The sequence below is a fragment of the Thamnophis sirtalis genome, unplaced genomic scaffold, assembly GCF_051295495.1.
Source record: "Thamnophis sirtalis isolate CommonGarterSnake01/CBP01778 unplaced genomic scaffold, rThaSir2_p1.2 scaffold_13, whole genome shotgun sequence".
Lineage (NCBI taxonomy): Eukaryota > Metazoa > Chordata > Lepidosauria > Squamata > Natricidae > Thamnophis > Thamnophis sirtalis.
The window spans coordinates 40,842,126-40,867,012 of record NW_028261393.1 but is presented as its reverse complement, the minus strand read 5'-3'; the positions used below and the strand labels follow the sequence as shown (position 1 = coordinate 40,867,012).

At 43.7% G+C, this 24,887-nt stretch overlaps 1 protein-coding gene across 2 annotated transcripts in view; it reads right to left on the bottom strand.

Annotated features, from left to right (window-relative positions):
* Positions 1-2,513: 2,513 nt before the first annotated feature.
* The window catches only part of GAB3 (GRB2 associated binding protein 3), a 98,038-nt gene continuing 75,664 nt past the window's right edge, over positions 2,514-24,887 (bottom strand). Inside the window, exons 5-10 of one of the 2 annotated variants that reach the window (XM_087728415.1) lie at positions 23,414-23,466; positions 18,596-18,851; positions 12,527-12,608; positions 7,259-7,361; positions 6,220-6,333; positions 2,514-4,175 (exon numbers count right to left, since the gene is read on the bottom strand). In XM_087728415.1, the coding sequence (XP_087584541.1) occupies positions 4,059-4,175; positions 6,220-6,333; positions 7,259-7,361; positions 12,527-12,608; positions 18,596-18,851; positions 23,414-23,466 (725 nt within the window). In that variant the 3' untranslated portion in view covers positions 2,514-4,058. Of the gene's footprint in view, positions 4,176-6,219; positions 6,334-7,258; positions 7,362-12,526; positions 12,609-18,595; positions 18,852-23,413; positions 23,470-24,887 lie in introns of both variants that reach the window. The other variant, XM_087728414.1, reaches the window with a different exon arrangement.

The window sequence follows — 24,887 nt, the reverse complement described above, 5'->3', positions numbered from 1 at the left end:
GACTAAATTGAAGGATCAACGATGAACTAATAAAAACAGTCAACATCTGTCAGACAACAACCTCTATAGATAACAATCAGTAGCTGTTTCGTACAACTTGAGCTAGCTATAAATTCTGAATAAGTGCACCAGTGTGCCTAACGTCCCCGTCTTACTGTCCCCATTTATTTGTACCCATTTCCTGTGTTCTTATTCATGTTTATTCTTATCCTTGTTATCTTGTACATGAGTGACAAATTAAATAAATAAAAATAATAAATAAAATCAAAATAATTAATAACCTAAAGGGTTATTCTGGGATGATACCAGAAATTCAGGTAGCCACAGGGTCAAGCTGGAAAGCCTTAAGATGCCTGTTAAGAACAACAAAGGCAAGAAAGCAACTCCAGTGGTTATCATATCCTGCTTAAATTTTCTCCCAAATGAGACGACACTCTTCACATATTGCCTACTGCCAGAGTTGTTCTTTACAAAATGTGCAGCCAGCTCACATTTCTCTTGTCCTCTTCCTTCCTCATTCCATATTATGCCAATGGTTCTACCTTCCTGATCTACAAAGCAAAATATACATCAGAAAAAGAAAGAAAGAAAGAAAACTTGCTTGACTGGTTAAAATAAATACCCTGAGCCCATGCAGCTTTGTTCTGCTTTTTATGGCATGAATGTTAAAGGAAATATGAACACAAAAGAAAGCATATATTTGAAAGTTTTGCTAGCGGCTTCTGATCACTGAATAAAGCTGAAGGTTTCACTGTTCTTTTTTCTTCAGCTTTCAGAGATAGGTTGAGATGTGGGAACTCTCATACTGTCTCTGAAAATTTAAATGCTGTTGTTAGTTGTGGTGTCCGACCCATTGCGACCCCATGGACAATGTTCCTCCACGTCTTCCTGTCCTCCACCATCCTCTGGAGTCCATTTAAACTCACGCTGACTGCTTCAGTGACTCCATCCAGCCACCTCATTCTCTGCCGTCCCATTCTTCTTTTGTCCTCCATCGTTCCCAGCATGAGACTCTTTTCCAGTGAGTCCTTCCTTCTCATTAGGTGGCCAAAGTATATGGGTTTCATCTTCAGGATCTGGGCTTCTGAAGAGCAGCCAGGGTTGATCTTCTCTAGGACTGACTGGTTTGATTGCCTTGCAGTCCAAGGGACTCGCAGGAGTCTTCTCCAGCACCAGAGTTGAAAGGCCTCCCTTCTGTGGTACTCAGCCTTCCTTATGGTCCAACTTATGGACGTTTCAAGAAGTGAAAAGTCTTCAAAGAAAAACCAGAAAGTCCAGTTGCCTCTTGAAAAAGCAACTTTGGGACTACAATCAGCATAGATACATGACAGTTGCCAAGCACCCAAATTTTGATCATGTGGCTGTGGGATGCTGGGATGGTTGTAAGCATGAAGACCAGTTGTGAGTCCCTATTTTCAGTGCCATTGTTCAGTGCATCCAGAACTGGATGGGTGGAACTGCCAGCAGGCCAGTGGGAGATTGGACCATGTGATGGACTTGTGAGTATGGGGGCAAGATCTTGAACTTTCAACTGGGTGGGGAAAACCGGGAAGCTTTCAGATTCAGGTTTTCCCAGATGTGCCAACATGGCTCTCTTAATAAATTAGAACTTTGGGCAATACTTTGCCTTGGACTCTGATTTACTTTTGGATATTTGGAACCCTGACATTGTGCATCTTAGTCTAGTCCATCGGCTCTGCAGCTCAATGTATAGGTTTTGCTTAATACCTGAAAAGAATCAACTGATTGAATTCTCATATTAAATGACTTAATTAGCAATGGCCATCTTTTTCATTCAAGTCCATCTCCAGATGTGCCAGGTCTTTGGCTCCTCTTGTCTCCCTTCAATTTCAATTGAAATCTAGCACATCTGGAGAGTACCAGATTAAAGAGGCAGTAATATTCGTCAATATAAAGAATTTTTATGTAGGTAATGATAAGCCTAGCAGAAAAGGACAGTTTTCTCCTGAAGGAAGATGTAGATCAGTGGTGGGTTGCAGGTGGTACGCCCCAGTACGGGTGAACCGGAGCCTGCCCGGAGTACCGGGTACCGTTCCGTTCCGGTGGTCCATGGTGCTCTGGAGGGCCCACCTGCCTGCCCGAGATCCTTACTGTGTTTAAAGCTGTTGACACTTCCACGCACGGAGTGTATAGCGCTTGCGCGATGCTCCACCGAGCAGCTGGAGTGTTGCGGAGGCTTGTGAAAGCATCGTTTGCTGATACAATGCATGTGTGCAGATCTTAGCAACGTTTTCACTGTTTCAATTTCACCCTGCAATTCAACCATTGTCAATCAAGCAAAGGGAGAAAGAGAAGAAAAGACAAAACAAGAAGTAGCAACTCAGATTTAGACTGTTGCATTAATAGCTGCACATTGTAAAAGCAACTGTTGAACCAGGGGAAGGAAAAGGGAAAAGGGGAGAGGAGAGGAGAGGAAACTTAGCAAGCTAGCTATTCCCAACAAAATATCAAGGAATTCATATTTTTGTTTATTTGATTAGGGAAACACTAAATTGGAAGTAAATATTTTAATGCGTAAATGTTTCAGTCAGGTTCATTCCAAGAATTCTTAGCATTAGTGGCATTGAACAAAGGAACAAAATCTCAAGTACTGATCCAGGAATATCTGGCAGGGAGGGGGACGGGGGAAATCAAGAGGCAAGTCGCAAAGCACATTAAAAAGGGACAAGACTTTCTATACACAATCATAGCCCTCATTGTGATTTTTTTTGATCGAAGATTTCCCTGCAGAAATCCAGTAGGATTGCCAACTGGAATCCAGAAACTGGATGGCTAAGATGGCTACACCCATGTCAGTTTTTGGGTACAACACTGGCGTTTTCCTCCCTGAAGCACAGACACAGCCTTTTAGTGGCCTCCAAGCATGGTGGAGTTACAAAAACAGCTTAACAATTTCCCCAAGTTTCTCTTGAAGATGAAAACACGGAAGCCTATGAATGCAGCTTACGTTCCATTTAAGGCAATTCTGCCCAAGTGAAAAGACAAATAGCAATAGCACTTAAGACTTATATACTGCTTCATAGTGCTTTATCGCTGTCTCGAAGTGGTTTACAGAGTCAACCTATTGCCCCAAACAATCTGGGTCCTCATTTCACCGACCTTGAAAGGATGGAAGGCTGAGTCAACCTTGAGCCGGTTGAGATTGAACCAGGGGTGAAATTCAGCAGGTTTTGACAGGTTCTGGAGAACGGAAATTTTGAGTAGTTCGGAGAACCGGCAAATACTACCTCTGGCTGGCCCCAGTGGGGTGAGAATGGAGATATTGCAATATCCTTCCCCTGACACACCCACCAAGCCACACTCACCGAACCGGTAGTAAAGAAATTGAATTTCACCACTGGATTGAACTCCACATTGTTAGCAGAGTTTGCCTGCAATACCTCATTCCTAACCAATGCATCACCAGAGCTCTTGCAAACAAAGAGACAAACAAAGGAATGGATTTTACTCTCCGAAAATGAGTTTCACTGGCAAAAAGAAGTGGTATATTTACACTCTTGGATTTAGTCAAGAAAATGCCAAACATTTTATATCAAAAGACCTGAACCTTCCCCTCCCACCAAAGTTACTTTCCCTAACTTCTAATATTTAGCCCTTATTTTCCTAGCATCGATCAGTACCAGCTGCTATAAGAGATCTAGCTTCTGTTAAGTAGCCAGGACGTAGAAAAAAAAACAGTCACAAGTAACTACAGTGCTCAACTTTGACACTGTGAGGCTTTTGTTCCTGTTAATGTTCAAAGAAGCCAAGTCCAGGTCTTAAGATGGGTACCATTCAAGATGCTCACTGGAAGAAGCAATGAAGGAAATGACTAAAGAATGCCATTCCGATCAACCCCGGTCTTTTTACAGATGGCCCACTCCTTCCGTGACTCCATCCTCACATCACGAGGAAAGCAGCCAACAGATGTCTTCTCCTGCTCTGCAGCAATTATTCCCGTCTCTGCTCCATCGTTCAAACAACCTGATTTCGGTGTGCAAAAAAAAAGAAAAAAGAAAACCAAGGTAACCAAGGAACCAATCCATGCCTTCTCCTCTTCACACTTTGGATTGCCTCTCATCTGTCCATTCCTGTTTCGTATTTTGCAGAGCTTGAGTTCTTTGCTCGTCTACCTGAACGTAGTCCACGCGTTGTTCTTCAGAGAGGAAAGGTTTCTGCAGAATGAAGGCAATAAAACGTAAATACAAGGATCTAGGAAAATGCTAAGGTTACATCACTTATCCTCTTATCAGGCAGGAAAGCCTAGATTTACATATGAAGGTCCAATGAAACAGATTTATTATTACTCATGCCCATGTATAGGGATCTTCTCAACTAATAGTTAGCACCTGCTTGGAATTAAATACAGGTCAAAGGAGTTTAATTTAGTTTAGTTTAGTTTAGTTAAGCTTAGCTTAGCTTAGTTTAGCTTACTTATATTGTCATTGCACATCATACAATACAATTAAATGCCATCTTCAGTATACATGACATATAAAAAATAAAACAAAAACACTCATCCTTCACATGCTATATAATTGAAATTCAAAACCCCTGCTATTGCATTAATATTGCACTATTCTATAGAATTCAATACAGTTACTGCTCTGGGATAGAAGCTGTTTTTCAGTCTATCTGTCCATGTTTTTATTATCCTGTACTGTCTGCCAGATGGTAATAGTTCAAAAAAAGAGGGGGTGCCCAGGATCAGGTGGATCTTTAAGGATGCTTTGAACTTTCTTAAGGCAGCGGGAGCTATAAAGGTCTTCCAAGGAGGGGAGAGGGAAACCAGTGATCCTCTGGGCAATGACCTTAACCATCTGGGAGCGCTGTCCTATCTGCCACTGTGCAATTGGCAAACAATGCATAGGTGCAGTAAGTTAAAATACTCTCTATGGTGCAGCGGTAGAAAGTCACCAGACCCGGATTGTTGTTGGGGGCAATATGCTGACTCTGTAAACCGCTTAGAGAGGGCTGAAAGCCCTATGAAGCGGTATATAAGTCTAACTGCTATTGCTACTATTGCTACCAGCAGTTTTTCAATTTAAGGGAAGTTGGACTTCGTTTGTGGCTACACAGGGATTCTAGGCTGATTCGTCTTTTAACTCCGCACCCCCTAAGTTCTGCCACTCATTCTCCTACATCTCTCCTCTTTCACATCCTTAGTGGCTTTCCCCTCCCAGTTTGAAGATGGGGAGGACAACAATTGAAAAGAGGAACAATCACATTTCAACTTGTCCCAATTTGTCACCTAATCCCTCAGTCCAGAACAAATCAAGGGAATTCGTGAAGTGGAGATTTGTGGAAAACATTTGGCTTTAGATGATAGAAAATGTAATCCCCCACATATGTGCTTTGATGGGTCAAGGTCAGAACGGATTTCAACTCTAGAGAATTTTATCTAAAATATGCTCCGTTCTGGGTGCATAAACCAAATAGAAAGTTAGCCACTTCCTCCTGTCGAAATTACTATTAGGATGGGAGAAATTTATTCCTGCTTTCTATAATTTTTGCATTTTTTTAATGGACAATTATTTTTTTATCATTTCCCAGCCCATTTTGAATTATTTCTGCTTAGAAGTCTGCATTTACATTTTCACATCCAGTAGGCATACATAAGGTAAAGGTTCCCCTCGCACATATGTGCTAGTTGTTCCCGACTCTAGGGGGTGATGCTCATCTCGGTTTCAAAGCTGAAGAGCCAGCGCTGTCCGAAGACGTCTCCATGGTCATGTGGCCAGCATGACTAAACACGGAACGCTGTTACCGTCCCACCAGAGGTGGTTACTATTTTTCTACTTGCATTTTTTACGTGCTTTTGAACTGCTAGGTTGGCAGAAGCTGGGACAAGAAACGGGAGCTCACTCTGTTACACAGCACTAGGGATTCGAACCGCCAAACTGCTGACCTTTCTGATTGACAAGCTCAGCATCTTAGCCTCTGAGCCACCACATACCTTAATGCATACATGCACACACCCAAAAATCATGCATATTTTGCAGGCAATCTGTCCCAGCATACATTCATGGATTTGGGAAGCAGTTCAACCCAACATGTATTTTCTTTATTTCACAAAATGCATTTAGGATAATTCTACTGCAACCTTCAGAGAGAATTGGGTTTTTAATTCTTGCACTGGTCGATGGTTATGAACCAGTTCAAGAATTAGAGGAGGACCAGACAAAAGTTTCCCTTGCTCCCTCCTGATATCCTACCTACCTTCTGTACAGGAGATGGAGAAGCAGAATTAAAATCCAGTGCTAAGTAGTCAAGGTTAAACTTCTTTGGCGAGTGGAAATCTCCGTTATATGGAGATGTTGCTTGCTGGTGCTCCTAATAACAACAATGACAACAACACCAAAAAATTAAATTCATTTAAAAGAAGCAAAGATCATATAATGGACTTTACAGCAGTAAAGAATAGGTAAAGGTAGAGGTTCCCCTCTTACAAATGTGCTAGTTGTTCCCGACTCTAGGGGGAGGTGCTCCTCTCTGTTTCAAAGCCTACGAGCCAGCGCTGTGTGAAGACGTCTCCATGGTCATGTGGCCAGCATGACTCAATGGCGAAGGCTCAAGAAACACTGTTCCCTTCCCACCAAAGGTGGTTCCTATTTTTCTACTTGCATTTTTTACATGCTTTTGAACTGCTGGATTGGGAAAAGCTGGGACAAGTAACGGGAGCTCACTCCGTTACGCGGCACTAGGGATTCGAACCACCAAACTGCCGACCTTTCTGACCGACAAGCTCAGCATCTTAGCCACTGAGCCACCGCGTCCAATATAAAGATTAATAAATGCATCAATAGTATAGTGTCCTGTGCTTCATTTTATGGCTGTTCATTTTGTGCAGGAAGGGCCCTGATCTGAAGGCTGATGATGCTCTATGCAAACATTTTCTTAGTTTCCACGTTGAATTTGAAGGGATAGATCTGATCTTTAAAAAAAAAAAAGAGTGGAGGATCTATTTTTGCCCTCCCCAAATGCCCGGGTGCATCTCTGCCTGATCTTTGTGATCATTTGGACCAGGGCCACCTACGCCTGTGTGCACAACAGAGGCCTGTGAAACAGGAAAAAGCTTCCCTTATCGCTGTGTCAATTAAGCCTTGTGTTTTTCCACGGAATTTCTTCAGTAGGGCAAAGGGGCAGCCTCACCACACATCTCCGCTTATTTTTTTAAAAAAAATGGCCCTCTCTGAGCGGTTCCGTTCGTGTCATTTGTCAAAAGGCGAGCAGAGAAGAGCTGTATGAAAATAATTACCATTTGAATGTAACTTCCTTCCTCTTCTCCGGAAACTGAAGCAGCAAAAAGCCTCGCTGAATTAATGCAGTCTCTTTCTGGGGAGATAAAGCTTGTTCGATTGCTAGAAAGTGGGGGAGGGAGAAGGGACATTACCGAAAAGTAAAAGAAAGAAAGACAAGAGGTCAGGGATGATTTTCGCCAGATGCCTTGAAATCCAGCCAAATCCTGACACTGTCCTGGCAGGGAACAAGCAATCCAGAGCCCAGGAATTTGCATGAGCTACAAAAAAAGGGAACCATCTCATCAAGATGATCTCTGTATATTATTTGTTCCCTGCTCTTGAATTTGACAATACGTAAAAATTGCCCAGCAGTATAGGAAACCATCATACAAGCATAGACTTGTCCACTAATGTCTAAGGGATAGTAGACATCTTGTCCATGGGCAGCATCTGCAGGGGATGCTTGTCTTCCCTTGTATGGCTAGTAAGATTTTTGGGATGGAGATAATTTAATCACAAAGGAAGGTGGAATATACGGGCCCCAGGATAATGTTGTAGGATCCAATCTGGGTCAGTCACTGGGATCAGAGGTTTCGGACCTTCTTTCTAGCAGAGTGAAGATGGGCTCCAACACAAGTTCAGATTAACAGATGAACAGAGTTGGAAGGGGTCTTGTAGGTCATCTAGTCCAACCCCCTCCCCCGGCTCAAGCAGGAGACCCGATACCATTTCTGACAAATGGCAGTCCCGTCTTCTTATGCTCTTAAACCTTCTTTTAGGTAAGGAAACCAAAACCTCATAAGATTTCAGCCTTTTTAAAGGAATTTTTTAAAAAAATATCATTTGGGGGATTTAGGTATCCTTTAGATGCATTAACCGCGATGGTGGCTGAGAACTTTGGGAGTTGCAGTTCTACATACTGACAAGACAAGCCGCTAGGATATAAAAATAAGAGCAAACTTTGCTCCCTTCTAGTACTGATGAAGAGTCTGCAAGGCAAGCACCAAGCTCAGACAAGGTCTCTACAGTTGTTGTCCTCTTTTTCCTCTTTTCCTTCCCTTTCTTTTCCTCCTCCTCTTCCACTCTGCAGACCCCACTCCCTTCTAACACTGATGTCACCACCTAGTTGGGTAATGAAATGTCTGCAAGAAAAGCACCATGCTCAGAGAACACCAAGGACTCAACAGTGTTTCAGTCTGGGGTCATCTCCAACCAGATAACCCCCAGCAGGGTTTAGAATGTCCAAAATTGTCAGCCATGTCCATGTCCTATACTGTCTGGTTTGGTTCTGCAACCCAACAAGAAAGACACAGACTTCAGAGGATAATTAGAACTGCAGAAAAAACAGTTACTGCCAACCTGCCTTCCATTGAGGACCTGCATACTTCATGAGTCAAAAAGAGGGCCGTGAAAATATTTAGGTTTTAGGTTTTTAGGTTTTTTATTAGCATTTGTAGGCCGCCCTTTTCCCTGAGGGGACTCAGGGCGGCTCACAGAAAACCAGGGAGAGGGGAATACAACATTAAGACAACAACATATAATAAAATAGTAAGCAACATCCATTCATCATTCGGGCGGGGTAGCGATTCTTATCCCCAGGCCTGACGGGCGAGCCAGTTCTTCAAGGCAGTGCGGAAGGCCTGGACGGTGGAGAGGGTACGAATCTCCACGGGGAGCTCGTTCCAAAGGGTCGGGGCTACTGCTGAGAAGGCCCTCCTCCTTGTGGTTGCCAGCCGACACTGGCTGGCCGATGGAATGCGGAGGTTTTACAGGTTTTCACATCCTGGATATCAATTGTTTCAACTCCTACCCTCAAAATGACACTATAGGGCACTGCACACCAGAACAACTAGACATTAGCAGTTTTTTCCCGAATGCCATCACTCTGCTAAACAAATAATTCCCTCACCACTGTCAAACTATTCACTAAGGCTGCATTACTATTACTATTAGTCTTCTCATCGTTCCTATCACCCATCTCCTCCCACTTATGACTGCAGGACTGTAACTTTGTTGCTTGTATCCTTACGATTTATATTGATATTGATTGTTTCCTGATTGCTTATTTGTACCCTATGACTATCATTAAGTGTTGCACCTTAGGATTCTTGATGAATGTATCTTGTCTTTTATGTACACTGAGAGCATCTGCACCAAAGACAAATTCCTTGTGTGTCCAATCACACTTTGCCAATAAAGAATTCTATTCTATTCTATTTTATTTTATTCTATTCTATTCTACTCTACGCTACCCTATCCTAGTCTTCTATTCTATTCTATCCTGTCCTGTCCTATCCTATGCTATCCTAGTCTATTCTATTCTTATATCCTACCCTATCCTAGTCTTTTCTTCTATTCCTATTCTATTCCTATTCCTATTCTATACTATATTCCTATTCTATTCTATATTCTATTCTTTAGCACTTGGCTCCTTCCCCTTCCCAATATATAATAGCCCTAGTACTGTTTTATCCATGGTGACAGGAGCTATTATCTTTTCTGCCTCTCTGGATGCTGTCTTGCCCAGCAGAAAAGCTGGAAATATAAGATAGTCACATATCTGGCTTTCCAAGAAACTTCCCCACCCATCCAGTCTTCCAAGATGTCAGAATGAAAAAGAGCATCAGGATCTTTGTCCAAGATACCAGAGGTGTCACCCTAATTTTTATATTACTTTGGGAAGGAGAGGCCCAACTTTTAAAAAAGAAAATCACTTACAAAATAGCCTTTTAATTATCATGCGCTTCTCAGGCATAGAGAATTCAAGATATATATTGTTTTGAATTGCTGATGTTTGGAAGCCAATTTATTCCTGGAATGTTGGAATGTAGCAAACGTTTTCCTGTCTCTTATTTTTATGGCAGGGAGGAGTTCCCTAAAAGTGTAGGAATGTTTTTTTGGGAGATGCAATTCACCATACATATCAAAAGAGTACAAAATACATTTCTCTTAGGAGTCCTAAACTTTAAACAAGCTGCTGTAATAACTCAAAACCTTTGGAATGAAAAATGTGGATGTATTTTGGAGGGCAGAAGGAGTTCATGGTTAAAACTGTAGTTCAAACATTTTACAGATTAATAGATTAACAGAGTTGGAAGGGATTTTGTAGGTCATCTAGTCCAATCCCATCCAAGCAGGAAACCCTACACCATTTCTGACAAATGGCAGTCCAGTCTCTTCTTGAAAGTCTCCAGGGATGAAGCTGCCACAAATTCTGAAGGCAACTTCTGTTCCATAGGTTGATTGTTCTCACTGTCAGAAAATGTCTCCTTATTTCTAGGTTGAATCTCTCCTTGGTCAGGTTCCATTCATTATTCCTTGTCTGGTCTTCATGTGCTTTGGAAAACAGCTTGCCCTCCTCCTCTCTGTGGCAGCCCTTCAAATATTGGAAGACTGCTATGATGTCGCCTCTGCTCCTTCTCCTCACTAGACTAGCCATGTCCAGTTCCTGTAACTGTTCTTCATATGTTTTAGCCCCCAGTCCCCTAATCCTCTTGGTGGCTCTTCTCTGCACTCTTTCTAAAGTCTCAACATCTTTTTATAGTGTAGTGACCAAAACTGGATGCAGTATTTTAGGTGTGGTCTTACTAAGGCTTTGTTAAGTGGTATTAGTACCTCCCTTGATCTTGATTGTATCTCTCTGTTGATGCAACTTAGTTAACATGGGTGGAGTGAGATCAACCACTTTGCATCCAGATTTGGTCACCACAATATAAAAAACATGTTGAGACTCTAGAAAGAGTACAGAGAATAGCCAGAAGGATGATTAGGGGGCTGGCGGCTAAAACATATGAAGAACGGTTGTTGGAATTGGGTATGGCTTGTCTAGTGAAAAGAAGGACTAGGGATGACGTGATGTCAGTGTTCCAATATTTGAGGGGCTGCCACAAAGATCAGGGGGGCAAACCTATTTTCTAAAGCAGCTGAAGGAAGAAGAAGAAACAAATGATGGAACTAATCAAGGAGAGAAGCAACTTAGAACTAAGGATAAATTTCCTAACAGTGAGAACACTCAACACTCAACCAGTGGAATGGCTTGCCTTCAGAAGTTGTGGAGGCTTTCAAAAAGAGACTGGATAGCCATTTGTCTGGAAAGGTATAGATTCTCCTGCTTGAGCAGGGAGTTGGACTAGATGACATCCAAGGTCCCCTCCAACTCTGTTACTCTATGTCTTAATGGATATTTGCAAGATGTCACCTAGTGACATCCTTCTTGTCTCATTTTTGGAACGGAGAGGTTTTAAAAATGTTGCCATGGAAGTGGGATCAAGGAAGTTTTCATCCTTGCTTTTCCTTCCTCTTGGAAACCCTGACATTACTCTTGGGAAAAGTTGATTTGGAGATTTTGAGGGTGAGTAAGAGCCACTGGCCTCATGGTAAAGGTAAAGGTTCCCCTTGTACATATGTGCTAATCATTCCTGACTAGGGGATGGTGCTCATCTCTGTTTCAAAGCCAAAGAGCCAGCGCTGTCCGAAGACGTCTCCGTGGTCATGACACAACGCCGAAGGTGCACAGAAAGCTGTTACCTTCCCACCAAAGGTGGTCCCTATTTTTCTACTTGCATTTTTGCGTGCTTTCGAACTGCTAGATTGGCAGAAGCTGGGACAAGTAACAGGAGCAGCCCATTCCGTTATGCGGTGCTAGGGATTCGAACCGCCAAACTGCCGACCTTTCTGATCGACAAGCTCAGTGTCTTAGCCACTGAGTCACCGCGTCCCTCTTTGGCCTCATGATGTCCCCCTTAAACCTCTAGAAAGAAGACTACTAAATGCAGTTATGGCACTGAGTACCAGGGTTGCGATTGGCACTGCAAAAATTAGTCCTGGAAAAACAGCAGCTTTTATTTATCCCATGTGAATCCATATCTTGGATCAGAAGGAGCAGATCCAGGTGATGCTCCCATGCTGTGATTGGAACTACACACAGACACACACACACACATCTATCTATCTATCTATCTATCTATCTATCTATCTATCTATCTATCTATCTATCTATCTATCTATCTATCTATCTATCTATCTATCTATCTATCTATCGTATCTTTCTCTGACCTGGCTAAGATGGGGTGCAGATCCAATCAACAAGTGTGAATCCAACAAACTCCCTTTGTGAGTTACTCAAACCAGAAACAGACAAGCAGCAACTTGGCTTGACGTGTCAACCCAATCTGTGTCTTCAATGGGTGAAGCCACCTTACCAGAGGCCTCTGCACTGAAATTAACCATCTGCCCTTGTCATGAGTGAATTCTACAAAATCCAACAGGTTCCAGTTCCAACTTACTAAGGCACGGTCCATGTCCTGGTTAAGGCAGAATGTTCTCTGATGGTGGAAAGGTTTCGCAGGTCCAGTGGAGGCGGTCGGACTAAGGGAAAAAGAGAAAACATCTGATTCACCAGGAAACAGGAAGAGCTTCAACATGTTTAATATGATTCACTGCAGTGTTGAAATTCATTTTTTTTTACTACCGGTTCTGTGGGGGTGGCTTGGCAGGCATGGTGTGGCTGGGTGGGCGTGGCTTAGTGGTCATGGCAAGGGACGGATACTTCAAAATCTCCATTCCGACCCCAGTCTGGGGCCAGCCAGAAGTAGCATTTGCCGGTTCTCCGAACTACTCAAAATTTCCACTACTGGTTCTCCGAACTATTCAAAATTTCTGCTACTGGTTCTCCGAACTATTCAAAATTTCTGCTACTGGTTCTCCAAACTACTCAAAATTTCTGCTACCGGTTCTCCGAGCTACATAGATTTTTCACTACCGGTTCTCCAAACTACTCAAAATTTTACCTGCTGGTCAGGGGTGGGTTTCTCGCCCCGTTCCAACCGGATCGGTTGGAACGAGGCCGGCGGCGTCCTCGCGCACGCACGCGGCGTGCGTGTGCACGCACGTGGCGTGCGCATGCGTATTAGCGTCTGCGCGATGCTCCAGCTGCTCCTGGAGGATCGCGCAGGCGTTCTGCGCATGCGTGGAAAGCGCGAAATTCAAAAAAAACGGGTAAGGAGCGGGCGCGGGTGTGCGGGCGCGCGGGCGCGGGGGGGGGGGGGCTTCGCCGTTCCCGGAAGTTACTTACTTCCGGGTTCAGCGACCAACCGGATCGCAGGGACCAGTGCGAACCGGTTGAAACCCAGCCCTGCTGCTGGTTCTCTGAACTACTCAAATTTTCCACTACCGGTTCTCCAAACAACTCAACATTTCCACTACTGGTTCTCTGAACTACTCAAAATTTCCGCTACTGGTTCTCCGAACTACTCAAAATTTATGTTACTGGTTCTCCAGAATCTGTCAGAACCTACCGGATTTCACCTGTGATTCCCTGGCTGTAAGTAGTCCTTATCTTACAACTGTTTATTTAACAACAGTTTGAAGTTCTGAAGGCCTTGGAAAAAGTGCCTCCCTTTTATAACCATTAAGTACCCTGTGGTCATATGATTGCAATCCGGGCATTTATTTAACTAATGTAGCAAACCCTTTTGCATTACTACTCTTTTGCATTTTAGTATTTAATGACTTGGGGGCTCACAATTTAAGGATTGATATTATAGTATATAGTTAGGCCACATGTAACTGACAGATTGGACAGCAAATTGTGATTTTAATATAGATTTTATCTGTTATTCATTATCTTATATTAGGGAATTTTTAACTGGATATTCCTTGAGTGTTTTTATTTGTTCTGGTTTTGATTTTGATTTGATTTAAATCTGAGCACTTAGCAACTGGCTCATATTTACGATCGGTTGAAGCATCCTGAGGTCATGTGCCCATTGGGGGAAGCTGGATTTGCTTAACCACCACATAATTTGCTTATGGACTCCAGTGACTTGCTTTCCAACCATCATAAAAATGGTAGTAAAATGGGCAGTTTCAGCCACGTGGTTGTTCAACCTATAACTGCACTGAATTACGACCAAAATTCTGGACTTAGTTGTGGTGGTAAATTGAGGACTACTTATATTTATAAGAAAGAAGCCGTATTCGACCCTGTGGGACTTCACCTGGAGCTCAACCAAGGGTTCAGACTATAACTTCCGTGGGGAGTTGAAGTGCAAACCCAGCTGGTGGTCTGCAAGAAAATTTTGGTGGTCCGCAGAAAAATTATTTGCATTTTTATTTTGCACTAAATCAGGGGTCCCCAAACTACGGCCCCTGGGCCGGATACATGCAACGAACATTTGTGTGCTGCAGAGAGTCTCAGCCTTTGGGGTCTTTTTGTGTAGGTTGGAGGGGGGTAGAAATTCCGACTTGGGGTCTGCTTCAGCCTCCTGGTGTGGGGTTTTGGGCAAAGGCTAGAGGGCCTCATTCCAGTGTGACTGCATCATGACCTGGAACTGGCTGACCATCTCAGCCCACTGAGCCTCCAGGTGCCGGCACCTGGCCTCGCACTCCTGCAGGTTTTCCCTCTGCTTGGAAAGCCTATGCTCCTAGTCCTCAGTGAGGCGCTTCTGCTGAGCCTCCTTCTCGGTCAGATCCAATTTGAATTGAGCTGTTTTGCCAACTTTTTCTCATGGTGGCTGCTTAGCTCCAACAACTGCTTCCTGTTGGGGCCCTAAGGAGCCCGGGTAGGCAGGCAAGGAGTGACTGGGAGGGGAGAGGCGAGTAGAGGCCGGCGAGGTGCCCCTTGACATGAGTGACATCAAGTTGGCCACACCCACCCTGTCACATGACCACCTAGCCACACCTACCCTGCCAGTCATTAGGCAGATCATATTAGTTGTCCGTGGGATTTAAAATTATCAATTTAGTGGTACCTGAGGTCCAAAAGGTTGGGGACCCCTGATCTGAAGGACAGCTAGCTGCATAACATCTTGCTTCTCTCTACACCAAGGCAAGTCAATGAGTAAACTGGCTTGGTTTTTCCTGAGCTGCAGCACCACCTTCATAAAGGCCAGAGAAGGTACTACAGTCCAATATTTGGGCAAGTCATATGACTCAAGGCACCAGCATGGCCCCAAATGATCAAGTTTCTCCAGAGTTTTGTACCTACTTTGGAGAAGATGGTCTATGTGAGGGGCTCTTGCATTCCTGATTGCTTATTTGTACCCTATGAATATCAGTAAGACAAATTCCTTGTGTATCCAATCACACTTGGCCAATAAAGAATTCTATTCAATTCTATTCTCAAATATTCTCTGTCTTGAATCTTTTCAGAGTTGGTTGCCAGACAAGAGTTTCAACAGTTACTTATGTCAACAACCAAGCTCAAACTTTCCCACGATCAAGGAGGAGATCCCACCTCTTTGCCAATTCATCAAAAGGCTGTTAGAAAAAGAAAGTCTCTTCCTTAAAAGACACAGGAATACTTGGTTCTCAAGTGCAAAGAATTCAGATGCTGGAATTCTTATAATCCTAATCCTTTCATCTCAACAAATCTTGTTAAAGGCAACTCTTCTGAGAATTGTGCTTGGGGGTGGGGGGACAACTTCCACGCTTTTGGCAACTCCAAAGAACTTGACAAGTTTCTTTTTGAAGAATGAGGTTGAGTGATAAACTGATCTTAAAACCTGTTTGGTAGGTCTTGTGGAGACTTTTGCAGGACTCTGGGATTTTTTGAGTTGTGATTAAGTGAAGCACAGAGTTTCTTTCAGTAGGTGGCATTAACAGGGTTTCAAACCAGTCTGCATTGTCACCCTCCCAAGAAAAAAACTTTTACTCTAATTGTCTGTTAGAATATTCCTGACTGGGAGAAACATGGGAACAAGGTCAGCCAATGAATAGGCATGGCAATTAAGTCAGCCAATGGGAGCTTAAACAGATCTAAATCTGTGCTGAGAATCGAAGCCGAAACTTAAGACTTTGTCTGCTCTGAACTGAAAACTCCTCTCTGCTGTACTGCTGCCTGTGTTCGCTTGGAACTACTACTGCGTTGGAGAAAAGCTATATTGGTATTGTACGTTTATCTTCATGTGTTATTATGCATCTGAAAAAGTTAATGAATCCAGCTGAATCAGTTATCTGTGTGCGCTTTCTGGATCTGATTTTTCTGTAACAAACTCTGACATTGTCTATGGAGGTTCTCCGTCATCCAGGTCATGGTTGTACCAAAGGAGCTTTTTCAAGGACTTTCTTGTTTTTCTTTGGAGACATTTCACTTCTCATCCAGGAACCTTCTTCAGAAGAAACTTCTTGGATGAGAAGAAGTTTCTTGGATGAGAAGCAAAAGTCCAGTTGCCCTTTGAAAAAGCACTTTGGAAAGTGCTTTTTGAAAAAGCATCTGATTTAATTGTGCAACTTTAATTGCACAAAGTTGTAGTGTGACTTTCTCTCTTTCACAATGGAATCTAGCCACCAAAATATCTGTGGCCATGACTCCTATCCTTGCCTGTGTGATCTGGACACACCCCAAATGTGCCATTGTCCATGTCATCTCTCTTTGGGACTTCATTGTACATATCTTGAAATCAGTCCTCTGATTTCCTGAAAGTTTCCTTGCCTTCTTTCTGTTTCTCTGCTTTTGCCCAAGCACTTAGCCTTTCTTCCCAGGTTCTTTCCTAATAACTTCTCTTCAGGGATGGGCTTCAAAATTTTTAGCAACGGGTTCTCTGCCTGGTTGCTCAATGGCCCTGGCCATGAAAGGCATGGCCTAGTCCCATGATGGCAAACCTATGGCACGCGTGCCCAAAGTGGCATACAAAACCATGTGGCCTGGCACGCGCGGCGTCTGCCGTTCCTCTTCCGGGTTTCTGGTGCACATGCGTGTGTGATGATCAGCTGGCCTTCGGGCATGCGGAAACTAGAAGAGCTGGTCTGTAAGCATGTGCGCTGGCCAGCTGATCGGCATGTGTGCATGCGTGTCGGTCACCAGAAGACTTGCCGTATGGCGCACAAAACTGGAAGGAAAATTTTCAGCATACGCATGCCCCTTGGGCAACTCCTCTTCCTGGTCGTGACCCAGACGAGTGAGCACGCTTCCTTTTTGGCACTTGGTGCCAAAAAGATTTGCCATCACTGGTCTAGTTGGCCTCCTGCACCACAGTGGGGGGCCGTTTTCACCTTCCCCAGGCTCCGGAGGCTTTCCTCAAGCCTCTGGGAGAGTGAAAACTGCCTTCCCTGGGCTCCGGAGGCCAGAAACAGTCCAGTTTCAGAACTTCCGGAACTTCTAGGAGGCATGTTTTTCCCCCGTCCCCGAGCCTCCGCACAGGCCCTGAACTTACCTTGCATCCAAAATGGGCCACGTGGAGACTCCTGGGAGGGGCAGGATGGGAGGGGCAGTGTGAGGTGGGCGGGGCCAGCCAGTGGTAGGATTTGGAGGTTCTCCAAACTGGCCTTAACATTAGCAACAGGTTCTCTTGAACTTGGGCGAACCCATAGCAGCCCACCCCTGCTTCTCTTGGTGTTTACAGGTAGTCCTCACTTAACAACCTGTTGTTTAGTGACACTTCAAAGTTACAAAGGACCTCCTAGGAGTTACTTATGGCCCGTTTTCAATGTTCCAGTAGCTGCAGGCACAGATATCCATTTCCACATGATTGCATTTGGGGTGCATGACAACCAGTTCATGTTTATGATTGTTTGCAGGATCCTAATGTTAGTGACCACAATTTTCGGCATTCTTTTGCTAGTTTCTAGCATTTATTTCTGGTTGCTGGCAAAAAAAAAATGCCTTTTTGAATAAAACAAGTTTGTTTAACAGTCATGATGTTCGTTTAATGAATGCGGCATTTACTTAATGATCACCCAAAAAGGTTATAAAATTGGGCACAGGTGCATGGTGACCTGTTGAATGACTGCCATGACCTATGGCCGTAATTCTGATCCCCATTGCGGTTGTAAGTCGAGGACTACCTATAACTGAAGACTGGGGAAAGTAGAAAAGCTGCTAGACAGAAGATTTCTCAATGGAAGATAAGAACCACACACCCTCCTCCCTTACAGACACGGTAAAGGTAAAGGTAAAGGTTCGCCTCGCACATATGTGCTAGTCATTCCCGACTCTAGGGGGCGGTGCTCATCTCTGTTTCAAAGCTGAAGAGCCAGCGCTATCCAAAGACCTCTCCGTGGTCATGTGACCGGCATGACTCAACGCCGAAGGCGCATGGAAATGCTGTTACCTTCCCACCAAAGGTGATTCCTATTTTTCTACTTGCATTTTTACATGCTTTCGAACTGCTAGGTTAGGGATTTGAACTGCTGAACTGCCGACCTTTCTGATCAACAAGCTCAGTGTCTTAGCCGCTGAGCCACTGCATCCCTCTACAAGCACGTTATGAAATTAAAATAAGATCAGTTCATCAGTGCTAATCCCGGATCTGGCCTCTTATCTTACAACTGACATCTCTCTCAGCTTCTTTTTGCTTAGTCTCCAGATCTGCTAGGGAGACTCTTAGTAAATACCAGGGGGAAGGAGAGCTTACATTTTGTCCGAGGCTTAAGATCACGGTTCACTGGAGGGGGTTCCAAATCAGAAGGGAGTTCAGGCAAGGGGCTGTTGAGCTTTTCGGTGTTAACTTCCGCAAGAGCAAAAGTAGCCGATCCTGGGTTCATGGGAATGTAGCCATCCGGAGTGCAGTCAGTTCCTGCGATAGGCGGGGAGGTGCTGGGATGCATGGGGACGTAACTGTCTTCGGAATTGTTTGACGTGCAGGAGTAGAGAGGGCTCACTCGGCAAGGCTTCCCAAAAACGAGAAAGAAGAGAAGATAGTGAGCACGATCAGCAAGACATCTCCAGATCAGAAGTTAATAGCAGAATAACAGAGTCATAAAGGACCTTGGAGGTCTTCTAGTCCAACCCCCTGCTCAGGCAGAAAACCTTCTACTATTTCAGACAAATGGTTGTCCAATCTCTTTTTAAAAGCCTCCAGTGATGGAGATCCACATCTTCTGGAGGTAGGCCCTTCCACTGATTAATTGTTCTCACTGTCAGGACATTTCTCCTTAGTTCTAGGTTGGTTCTCTCCTTTTTTTAAATTGAGTTTTTATTTTTCCATTTTCATAACATACAATCACATATATACTATTACATAGCTAACATCATATTGTATTACATCAATTCACCTTACCAACAGCTCCCAAAAACAATTATTGGCTATTCTGCTCTCCATACACCAGGGGTGGGTTTCAACCAGTTCGCGGCGGTCCCCGCAAACCGGTTGGTCGGCGAACCCGGAAGTAAGTAACTTCCGGGAACGGCGAAGGGCCCACCCGCCCGCGCTCCTTACCGGTCTTTGAAGGCTTCTGTGCTTCCACGCAGGCGCATGGCACATACAGCGCCTGCGTGAGTCTCCGCGAGCAGCTGGAGCATCGCGTAGGCGCTAAGACGCATGCGTGAACTGCGCGCGTGCACGAGGACGCCGCCGGCCCCATTCCAACCGAACCGGTTGGAACGGGATTAGCAACCCACCCCTGCCATACACCATATTTGTACTTTATCCATCACTTTCTTCTCCCCCTCTCCTTCCCCTCCCTACCTCCTTTCTTTCCTCTGTCATCATTCTCTTCTCTACTTCCCCTTCCTCTCTCCCCTTTCCACTCCTCATTTCTCTCCCCCCCTCCCCGCCCTCTCTCCTATCACTCTCTTCTTCCCTTACCTCTCTCCTCTACTTCACACTCTTCATCTCATTTACTTGGTGTATTTCAGCTTCTGAAATAGGTTGGTTCTCTCTTTGATTAGTTTCCATCCATTGCTTCTTGTCCTACCTCCAGGTATTAATTGGCAAATAGATTGTCTCCCTCTTCTTTCTGGCAGCTCCTTAGATATTGGTAACTGAGTGCTATTCAACAATAATAGGCATTCAGCAAACCCTGAACTTTTTATTCTTTTCAAAGGTAAAGGTTCCCCCTGCACATATGTGCTAGTCGTTCCCCACTCTAAGGGGTGGTGCTGATCTCTGTTTCAAAACCGAAGAGCCAGCGCTGTCCGAAGACGTCTCCATCAGAGGTGGGTTACTGCAGGTTCAGCCCGGTTTGGCTGAATCAGTAGCAGAATTCAGGCCTGGGTCGCAGAACCTGTAGCGACCCAGGCCTGCCATGCCTCCTCGCTACTGGCATTTTGGTGACTGCGCGTGCGCAGTTCACTGCAAATTGTTCTTCGCATGCGCTTTCCCTGCCCTTCCTTGTCATTGCATTCTTCCCAGAATTGCTGCACAGAGACCTCAATCCCACATTTTTTGCATTAATACAAGCTAAGCAGAAGAAGAATTCGAAATCAATATTTAATGCAGTCATATTTGATTTGTACACAGTTTTTTTTCCAAGCACAACATGTTGGATTGATGAAGAGATTTCTGAAATGGTTAATCATCTTTTTTTTTGGAGGGGGAATCCCAAGTGATGGATAAATCCCCCATTCAAGGACCCAATTTGCTGATGGAGCATTTTACTTCGCAAAACTCAGCCTCTCCCATTTATACGGAAAATGGCACAAGATCATTTTGGGCTTTGGGGTACAATAAACTTTGCACGTTCCAATTTTCACACTATTGCTTTCCTCCAACCTCAGCTAGCTCTTGATGACATATGCGAACATTAATTTATTCCGAAAACTTAGCTCATGCAAATCACTAAGCCCCAAAATGTTTTTTTGTGTAAACTCAAATCTTGAAAGAAGCTATTATTGACAGTAAACTAGTTATAATTTAAAAACACGTTTTTACAAATCCTTGTTTTCTTTTAACATCCAAATCCTGATCTGATCTAGCCAAGTGAAGCATGTTTCTAATAGTTCCTCCCTCTGATGAATCTAGCATAGCCACGCTTAGAAAATAAGATCCAAATCAGGCTGGCCAAAATAAATTTCTTCAGATCTCTGACTATTGGTATGCTGTCTAAAAGAGATAGCATTTGATTCAAGTGAATTGCTCCAATTAAATTGTTCCAATATTTGAGCGGCTGTCACAAAGATGGGTATGTTTCAACCTATTTTTCAAAGCACCAGAAGGCTAAGACAAGAAACAATGGATGGAAACTAATCAAGGAGAGAAGCAACCTGGAATTAAGGAGAAATTGTCAAATGGTGAGAACAACGAGTGGAATGATTTGCCTTCGGAAGTTGTGGTTGCCCCCAACTCTGGAGGCTTTCAAGAACAGACAAGACAGCCGTTTGTCTGATATGATAATGGGTCTCCTGCTTAAACAAGGGGTTGGACTAGAAGTCCTCCAAGGTTCCTTCCAACTCTGTTATTCTGAATATAAAAAGTCACAGGTTCTCCAGATAGTCTTTTAGTTTAATTGATCCCTAGAAAACCTATGACCTTTAGACCAGCCTTGCCATATATTTGCTTATCCAAAGAGATAAATAAAATGACCAGAAGTGGCCAAAAATTGATGGCATTGGAAACAACTTCTGACTTTCTGCTGGCTTCCCCATTGACTTTGGTTATGGAAAGCTGGCAGGAAGCCCTGGAAATCATGATCACATGACCATAGCTGACCATGGTGCTGTTGCAGTAGCCATAAGTTTGCAAATACAACTGTTCTGAAGATCCTTGAAATTTCAACTTCATTGCAGTAATGGGTGCTGAATTTTGTACCCATTCTTTAAATTAGTGCATTTGAGGTATCTTGATGCAAAAATTATTTGCCCTACAATGCACTATTTTGGCTAACTGAAGGTGACAGACAGGAGAGTTCTAGAAGTGTGTAGAAACTACCACTAGTTTCTGTTTTTAGAAGGTGAGGAGAATTCCAGTCTACAGCTGGATGAGAGATCATGTTGCTAGTTTCCTCAAGATTCACAGGACTGAAAACCTTTCAGATTAAAATTACAAGATGTTTCCCTGTCATCTCAGAGATTCTGGTCATCTGACTGCCAACTTGGAGCAAATGTAAGAAATTTACATCTGTTTCTTCTTTTAGCCGACGTGTCAATCCTTGTGCTAAGAAGGATCAAATGATTAAGGGTTCTTCCACACAGATACTAAGCTAAAGATACTAGGCTTAGTTTACTTGTGGCATAGAATGGCCTGCAAACCTGACAGTGTCAATTGGGAACTTGTACTTTACACAATAAACCATACTTAAGGAAACCATAATTTGGGGTAATTGGACTTTCTTAAACTCAAGAAGCTTCTTGGATGAGAACTGAATTATTTGGTGGCACAGTGGTTAGAGTGCAGTACAGCAGGCTACTGGTGCTGATCACCAGCTGCCAGCAGTTTGGCAGTTCGAATCTCACCAGGTTCCAGGTTGACTCAGCCTTCCATCCTTCTGAGGTAGGTAAAATGAGGACCCGGATTGTTGGGGACAACAGGCTGACACAGTGGTGGGTTTCAAATTTTTTTGGAACCTACTCTGTGGGTGTGGCCTCCTTTGTGGGAGTGGCTTGCCAGCCATGTGACCTGGTGGGAGTGGCTTGCCAGCCATGTGTTTTCTCTCTCTCTCTCCTTCCTTTTGTCTCTCTGTCCCTTTTTTCTTTTTAACTTTCATCTCTCACTCTTTTTCTTTCTTTTTTCTTTTTCTATTTATTTATTTCTCTCTCTCTTTCTTTCTTTCTTTCTTTCTTTCTCTCTCTCTCTCTCTCTCTCTCTCTCTCTGTGTCAGTCTGTCTGTCTCTGTGGGGGGGGCAGTGGTGGGTTTCAAAAAAATTTGGAACCTCTTCTGTAGGTGTGGCCTGCTTTCCGGGTCCACTGGTGGAACCTCTTCTAACCGGGTCGGTAGATTTGACAAACTGGTTCTACCGAATAGGTGCGAACTGGTAGGAACCCACCTTTGGGCTGACACTATAAACTGCTTAGAGGGGGCCGTAAAGCACTGTGAAGCAGTATATGTCTCAGTGCTAAGTCCTATTGCTATTTCAAAGAAAAAAAAAACAAAAAAGTCCAGTTGTCTTTTGGAAATAGCACTAGCACTTATATACTGCTTTACAGTGCTTTACAGCCCTTTCTAAGTGATTTACAGTCTCAGCATATTGCCCCCCAAAATCTGGGTCCTCATTTTACCCACCTGAGAAGGATGGAAGGCTGAGTCAACCTTGAGCCTGGTGAGATTCGACCTGCCAAATTGCAGGCAGATGGCAGTCAGCAGAAGGAGCCTACAGTAGTGCACTCTAACCACTGTGCCACCAAGGCTTCATGAAAAAAAAAAAAAACACCTTTGGGACAATTTTGGTTATAGTTCATATCAGGGGATGTTTCTTTCTTCTTTTACACTTATATGCCAGCTGGTGCAGATTTTTTAAAGCCTCACCTGCCAAAACCACAATGCAAAGTGTTTGTAGGAGAGAAAGCAACACTTACCAAATTCAAGCTCAACCTCTTATCCCTGCGCTGTAAGGAATTTTCTTCCAAGTCTGCTGCAAAACAAAGAGCAGAAGGCAATTCATCAGGACTGAAGAAACTGCTAAATTAAGAAAAGCACAATATTTTATGAAGAAGGAAAAAAAGCTTATTCTAAGCAGTGGTACTATATGTAATTTGAAAGAAATTTGATTTCTATCCCATTAGGTAAAAGGTAAAGGTTCCCCTCTCACATATATGTTAGTTGTTCCTGACTCTAGGGGGCAGTGCTCATCTCTGTTTCAAAGCCGAAGAGCCAGTGCTGTCCGAAGACGTCTCCGTGGTCATGTGGCCGGCATAACTAAATGCCGAAGGTGCACGGAATGCTGCTACTCTCCCACCAAAAGTGGTCCCTATTTTTCTACCTGCATTTTTTACTTGCTTTCAAACTGCTAGGTTGGGAGAAGCTGCGACAAGTAACAGGAGCTCACTCCATTATGCAGCACTAGGGATTCAAACCGCCAAACTGCCAACCTTTCTGATCAACAAGCTCAGCATCTTAGCCACTGAGCCACCTTTACCTTTAATGCAAGGTAATAGCAATAGCAATAGCAGTTAGACTTATATACCGCTTCATAGGGCTTTCAGTCCTCTCTAAGCGGTTTACAGAGTCAGCATATCGCCCCCACAGTCTGGGTCCTGATTTCACCCACCTCGGAAGGATGGAAGGCTGAGTCAACCTTGAGCCGGTGAGATTTGAACCGCTGAACTGCAGATAACAGTCAGCTGAAGTGGCCTGCAGTACTGCACCCTAACCACTGCGCCACCTCGGCTCAGTTTACCATTATTGCTTGTTCAATCCTAGTTTGCTATATGTCAACCCTAACTGAATCACAATATATCCTCAGCTAACCTGTTAAATTTCTAAGGTTATTGGATATAACATATATGCTAATATCTCCTCAACAGAAGACCACAATTGAGCCCAAAATTTCTGTTGCTAAGCAAGACCATTGTTAAGTGAATTTTGCCCCATCTTATGATCTTTTTTTCACCTTTGTTAAGTGAATCATTGCGGTTAAGTAACACGGTTGTTAAGTGAATCAGGCTTCCCCCATTGACTTTGCTTGTCCGAAAGTCGCAAAAGGTGATCCCATGACCCTGGGGGTATTGCAACCGTCATAAATATGAACCAGCTGCCAAGTGTCTGAATTTTGATTGCATGACCATGGGGCTGCTGCAAATGGTTGTTAAGTGTGAAAAATGGTCATAAGTCACTTTTTTCAGTTGTAATTTTGAACGGTCATGAAATGAACTGCGAGGACTACCTGCATGCAATAAGGACGGAGAACGTATTATGCAATTGAAGTTGAGCTAGAGTTGAGTCTACCGTGAAAGAGTAAAATCTGGAAAAATTCATCGGTGTATGTGTGAATGGGTTTGTTTTTAATGCTTCGACCAGCAAACCCCTCCCCTTTCCAACACAACTCAAGAG